The 6,864-nt window shown below is 47.8% G+C and overlaps 1 protein-coding gene across 1 annotated transcript; it reads left to right on the top strand.

Moving 5' to 3' along the window:
- The first annotated feature begins 660 nt into the window (after positions 1-660).
- Positions 661-4,559, top strand: atp1b1b (ATPase Na+/K+ transporting subunit beta 1b). The gene is made up of 6 exons (XM_015957847.3): positions 661-873; positions 2,395-2,523; positions 3,454-3,609; positions 3,690-3,874; positions 3,984-4,067; positions 4,201-4,559. The coding sequence occupies exons 1-6, from the start codon at positions 783-785 to the stop codon at positions 4,459-4,461; spliced, it is 906 nt and encodes a 301-aa protein (XP_015813333.3). The 5' UTR covers positions 661-782; the 3' UTR covers positions 4,462-4,559.
- Positions 4,560-6,864: the final 2,305 nt, after the last annotated feature.

The following is a 6,864-nucleotide window of genomic DNA, read 5'->3' as shown; positions in this document are numbered from 1 at the left end:
ATGTGCTATGTGTGAATGTGGTCGCTGTGCATGTCTGAGTTTCATATCTGATTCTCACTGTAGTATGAAGGTGGATGTAAAGAGCGGGCTTCACAGGTCAGACGGGTCGAAAAACAACCGTGTTAAAAACAGTCGACTTAGCTCGTGATGGGATGAAATGAAAGTATTGTGCATGCAGTAATGACTGTTTAGTGGAATCATCATTACTGAATGGTAGGTTTGAGCTCCGACGTGCACCTTAACCATCCCAGTGAATTACAAATAACTGAGGGAAATAAACATGTTTTTGTGGAGTTTTCTCATCAGTCACAGTTAGACTGGAGCTAAAATAAACCTGATTCTGAGACAGGTGTTAGGTGTCCTCTCCTGAGGGATGTCCCTGTTCCATGTTTCTGTTAGGAAAACTCAGAACTGATTCTGTTCGTGATCAAATAAAAATAAATGAGTTTCGGAACCAGACCACACACCTGAGGACGTCTCGGGAAGAATTTGTCTTAAGAAACTCCATTTTTATCCTAATAAATGCCTCTTGAAGCTTTTTTGCCCGTCTTCTTGACGTCAGAGCTACGCATGGATTTCCCTCTCTGTGATTGGACCGCTTCGCTCCGCCCCCACCACTAGGTGACTTGTTCGGAGTTTTGGGGCGGGGCTGACAAGAAAACGGGTTATATAGTAGGTGACCCCGGCGCTTCTGTACCTCTCCGACAAGCGTCAAAGTAAAGTAACCGACGGCGGGAGTCCACCGGAGACCGACCGTTAGCAGCTCGTGGAGATAAGTCACTATGGCCTCTAAAAAAGACGACGGCGGCTGGAAGAGGTTCCTGTGGAACTCTGAAACGGGAGAGCTGCTCGGTCGGACCGGAGGAAGTTGGTGTGAGTATATACCCCCCACCCAACCCCCCGCGTTATTTTCTCTCTGGGAGAACGGTTACTGGGGCTGCGGGAGCGCGCGCCGGTCCGCCTCGTGCTTCATGCCACCTGTTTGATTTGACTTTGCTGCATTCATGAACTAATGTCATTCTGCGTTTACTGTTAGACTTCCGCCGAAGTTCTGGTTCAGTTTGGTCAGGTGTGTTTTCTCACTAGCTCCGGTACCGGTGCTGTATCAGGGCACCACACAGCCGGTAGATGGGACATGTAGAGGACATGCTGGTTGTTGTTGGGGACACGTCGAGCTGTGCTTTCACGAGCTCTTAGAAGACAAACATGGGGTTTAAAATGCATCATAGTCCAAGGTGAGTCAAGGTGACGGGGCCTGGTCGTAAACGGCGCGAGCAATCGTTCCGTGTATGGTTCCTCTGATCCGGTGTCCTGTAATATAAGCAATAATACAACTGATTAACTCCTGCGACCTTTCGTCTCTGGTTTCCCGAGCTGCGCCCTACTGCGCATGTCTGTTCTACTTCAATGTCACTCGCTGCAGGGGAGCCACTTCCAGGATAAACACCTGGGCGCGACCTGGACTTGGTTGCTCCTGAGTAGTGGAACCAGGGCTTGGGCTCGCGCTCCTCTGAGGTGACATTTGTCCTTCTGAGGTCACCTGATTGCGCGTGAGGGGAATGTGCCATGCGCAGTGGGGTACTGGGGCTGAAAATGACAGTCTGGTCGGAAATGCTTTTAATTTGTAAGATAGATAAGGTTGTTGTGACCTCGTGACGTCATGCAGCAAAAAACCTGCGTAACGCAATTGCGATAATTGTGTTTTATGCCCTAGTTACACTCCTTGTGCAGCCTGACCCATGGGAGATGTCCAGAGCAGTGCAGTACTTCAAATGCATCCACCTGACTAGTAGCGCCACCTATTGGTGCACCACTACCGACTCTACCTTGCAGAGTTGTAGTGACTACTTTATGCATGTTTTCTATGAGGCACAATAAGATGGTGATGTAGAAGGTAGCACGCATAGTTGGCACCCCCTGCTGGTGCATGTATGTAACTAGTATTTACCTGAGCAATAGTGCAGGTTCTTAAAATAATTACCCATGACGTTAATAATAATCCTGGCTTTGTGAATTGTGTCTTTTTAAAATTGTAAACAACAGTTTGAACTTTTTGCTTCTCCAGCTTGTTGTGCGGGATCTCCACCGCTCCTTTAGCTGTGGTTCCACCTGAGCACTGTTGGTGTTAAGTGTAGCGTTGCAGCTTGGGGTCTGTCCCTTCTGGGATGGCCTGGTCCGGATCCATAGATAAGGAGATACTTCCCTACTTGGGGAAATTATTTGTGATTCAGTTGCAGATCTCTCAGGATATTCAGACGGATGTTTAGACACAGAGGGTGTCTTCCTACTCAGTAGGAATGTACTTCTGCTGCCTGTTTATGGATCATCTGCTGTTAACGGCCCAAAGAAAGCAGCTTATAAGGTAAATGTTCTGTTTCTGTCCCTCCTCCACAGTCAAGATCACGCTGTTCTACGTCGTCTTCTACGGCCTTCTGGCAGGGATCTTCGTCGGCACCATTCAGGCCCTGCTCTTTACCCTGAGCGAGTACAAACCCACCTGGCAGGACAGAGTGGCCCCCCCTGGTAAGGAAGAGCTCCCTCCCACCTGTCTGCCTGAAAACTGCTGAGTAATGAAGAAAATCCTAAGCTTAGTGGCAGATTGGGTGAAGTTACGGAGTTCCTGTAACTTTATCTGCTCGAAGCGCATACTCAGTGGAGCGGAAGCCAGCTCTCTGTTCGCTTTCCTGATGCGACACTCCAGCAGGATGTTGATGGGGAAAGTTATTATCTGATTGTTAGACTCATTGGGTTTTGGGAATAAACACCCCAAACCAGGATGGTGTGTGTGGGTGGGGGGGTCGTGGTGTACTGCTCCAAGTTGAACAAAGGTCACACCTCCTTTGGTTAGTCCAGGACCTGACAGACACTTTGCTATTTGATGGTTAAACCAGAGCGAGGCTCGACTGTTAGAGCATCTTCTTAAACTTTATCTGCAATGAATCCATCATGGCTGTTCTTTGCCTACTGCCGTGTGTGTGTGTGTGTGTGTGTGTGTGTGTGTGTGTGTGTGTGTGTGTGTGTGTGTGTGTGTGTGTGTGTGTGATCGTTCGTATGAGGCAGCAGAACACACTGCTCAGCCTGGATTCCATGGCAGACAGGGCCTATCTGGGCTTTGGTGGAGCAGGCTGTTCTCCTGCAGCACAGGTTCAGTAGAATTCTCGCCTTTAATCAGAAGAAATCTGACTGCAGCTAAGCTAGTGGAGCTCAAATCCACAATTAGTGGTTAAAATTGGCTTCCGGGTGAGTGTTTAGATGTTTTTGATGCTCAGCAGAACTTTCAGCTGGTCCTAGCATAAAAAGTGAAAGTGGGGGTAACCCTATCTGTGTCCTGAAGGCTCAGGCCTCCTCTGAATATGCTGAAGGTTGAAAAAATGTACATTTCCAAGTCCATCGAGCCTTCCTGTTTCTTTGCTGTTGACGGTGGTTAAAATGTAAAGCGTACCATCTTTGCAGGCCTTTCACACACTCCACGGACAGAGAAGGCCGAGGTGTCGTTCAGATCGAAGGACTTTGAGACCTACCTGCCGTACACCAAAGCTCTGAAGGAGTTCCTGAGTCAGTACGATGAGGAGAAGCAGAGGGACCAGATGAAGTTTGAGGACTGTGGATGTAAGTCTGTTGTCCACTTGTTTCTTTTAATGTAGAAAGCTCGATGTTGAATGCCAACCTGTGTCCTATCGCACCTGCAGTGGAACCTGACAAGTACAAGAACCGAGGGGACTTGGAGAGCGACATGGGCCAGAGGAAGGCCTGTCGTTTCTCCAGGAGCCTGCTGGGTCCCTGCTCAGGCCTTGATGACAGAGACTTTGGTTTCAAAGAAGGCAAACCCTGTTTGATCGTCAAGCTCAACAGGATCGTCAACTTCAGACCTCGGGTGATTCTTTATAGCATTACAGAAAGAGTTTGGGTTTGTAAGCAGGCACAGGCTGGTTGTTCATCCAGCCCTGAGGAACACCTTCTAACCCTGTTCTCCTCCTGCTTAGCCTCCCATGTCGAACGATACCATTCCTGAAGAGGTACAACCCAAGGTGCAGCCCAACGTGATCCCTCTGCACTGCACCCACAAGGTACTCCATCTAGTTATCATCTAAACGATGAAGCATCCTCCTATCCAGGTTTCTGTATACTTTGACACCACGTGTTTGTTAGGAACCTGGTTTCTTTAATCCTGCCTGTTTTCTTCTAAATGAATTAATCCAGAAAGAGGAGGACGCAGGTAAAATCGGGGAGATCAAGTATTTTGGGATCGGCGGCGGTTTCCCTCTGCAGTATTACCCTTACTACGGCAAGCGGCTGCACCCCCACTACCTCCAGCCACTGGTGGCGCTGCAGTTCACCAACCTGACCATGAAGACTGAGCTGCGTATTGAGTGTAAAGTGTACGGAGATAACATCGACTACAATGAAAAGGATCGCTACCAGGGACGCTTTGAAATCAAGATCCAGGTGGACGATTCGTGACCAAGACCAGGACCATAGCACCGTCCCTCATCCCACACCCCCCCCCCCCCGTTGACCCCCACCACATAGCAATTATCTGTAAGGATTGTTGAGTCAGTCATGACTAGTCCTGACGAGGAGGAAGTGCTTGTTGGGGGACGATGTGTAATCTGCTTTCATCGCTAGCTTCTACGCCTCTTTCTAGCTCTAGAATCAAATTTAGATAAAGACGAGTAGCGTTAGGGCCAATAAATCTATTTATTCCATTGTAAATTACTTCTTCACAAGCCGAGGGATGCTGTTCACTGACGACTGAAGACCAATCCCATCCGTCCGTCCTTCTCTGTAGACCCTAGTTGTGGAGAGAGCAGTAGTTTCAGCATCCGGTGCCTCCAAATCTCGCCGTTCCTCTTGTCTTTCTGGCTTTCAGCAGGCTTTAGCAGTGGGGCTGTGCTCCCCCTCTCCGAATCAACGCACACTTGTCTTTACTTAATGATTGAAACAGTCGATTCACTCTTCTGATCTGCGGGAGGAGAAGGCTGCACTCCAGGAAATGTCTTTTACTTCTGTCGTTGAGTCATTTAACTTGTGAAGGGGTTTTATTACTTGGTTTTATGTCTTTATCTGTTTTGTTTTGCCTTGAATGTAGACTTGTGTGTCCAGCCTGTTAGACACCTTGGCCTGCTGTCAGGGCAGTGGTGCTAACTGAACATTTCTTCTCGTTTTTTTTTTTGTTTTGTTTTGTTTTGTTTTTTTGCTGGATTTATTGAAGCGTCATGGTGTAACTTAATGTTTTAACCATTTAAACATGGTGGAAGGATTTTATATTTATGCAGATGTACATTTTGTTTCCTGACAGATATTTTAATGTATAAATGCAATACCAAAGTGATGAGCTGGAGCGTGTCGGAGAAGCGATGCAGTGCTGATTTGTAGAATGTCACCATGCTAAGTGCTAAAGTCCACCTTTTGCCTTGCAGGCTTTCAGTGGTTAACCTTTTGTTCTGCGTTTATGGCCATGAACGATGTCTAAGTAGACGGAACAAGTAACAGATTAATTCCAGAACAAAGCTACCTTTTTGCTGAGCTCTGACCTTAAATGACTGGTATCTTAAATATTCCATAGGAACTCATGTTGGCGATGCGCTTAACTTGAGCAAGCCTTTCACCAGTTCACCCACCTTTATTTCTTCAAAGATGGAAACAAATAAAGTCATAGTGAACCTTTCTCGTGTTTTTATTTGACTAATCCACCAACGGCTGTAGACCTCTAGACTAATGAGGAAATGCAAGCTGGCGTAGGAGATCGCTGACAACGCTTCACCTGTAGTACTCAGATCTGCCACAAGAGGGTAGGAAACCTGTGATGGAGCAAGTTATGAAGAAGGTGCCAATCCTGATAGAGAAGTAGAGCTCTGAAGAAGTGAGGAAGGCTCATGATGCTTTGCAGCCGCTCAGAAATTTGTCCTGGTCAAAGGAATTCTAGATGCAGCAAAGGTGTTGAGGATCTGATTTGGTGGACTGAGGATCAGGTGTCTGCTTTTTGCAGATGGGGTCCTATTGGCTTTATCATAACGTGATCTCCGGCTCTTACTGGTGCGGTTTTACAACCGAGTGTGAAGCAGCTGGGATGAGAATCGCTCCTCTAGTCTGATAGGCGGATTGGAGCTGTGTCTGCAGTGATGCGGGCGTTGTACTGGTCTCGTGAAGAGAGCATAGTATGAAGGGGAAGCTCTCAATTTACCAATCGATCTACGTTCCTACCCTCACCTATGGTCATGGGCTTTGGGTGGTGACTGAAAGAACCAGATCGCAGATACAAGCGGCCGAAATGAGTTTTCTCCGCAGGATCGCTGGGTTCTCCCTTAGAGATAGGGTGAGAAGCTTGGTCATCTGGGAGGGGCTCAGAGTAGACCCGCTGCTCCTCCACGTCAAATTAAGCGTCAAATTCCTAATCATTTGGCGCTCTTCTGGGAGCAGACATCCAGAGATGTTCAGCACACAAACCAGTCAGTGTGAATGGTAGTCTGGAAACCCATGTGAAACAGGCTTTAGAGGACGTGAAGTACTTTAAAGTAACAGTGTGTATTTTCCCTGGCGATAGGGGGCCTTGCTTGTCTGTCATTGCAAGCAAGCAGTATTTTTTTGTCCAACGGATGGGCATTAGGGTCAAAAGTCTCAGAGCGCAACCTCCAGCAAAAGACAAGTACATCAGACTCCCTTTCATCACTGGCAACGTAACAAAAAGGTGTTTCCATTACCGTAAATTCAGGGTAGAGTTTCAGGAACTTCCCGACATGCCTCTGCTTGACCCGGCCGGCCGAAGGCTGTTTTCGGGAGCTTTCTGAGTGCCTGCCCGGGGGATGGTTACTCCAAACGGCCCGATGGAGTAGCTGAGCAGAACCTCTGGTTAACTCACGCTGA

This window comes from Nothobranchius furzeri, chromosome 3 (genome assembly GCF_043380555.1).
Source record: "Nothobranchius furzeri strain GRZ-AD chromosome 3, NfurGRZ-RIMD1, whole genome shotgun sequence".
Classification (NCBI taxonomy): Eukaryota; Metazoa; Chordata; class Actinopteri; order Cyprinodontiformes; family Nothobranchiidae; genus Nothobranchius; species Nothobranchius furzeri.
Note: the sequence above shows the minus strand (reverse complement) of the source record. Positions and strands in the feature narration are given on the sequence as shown.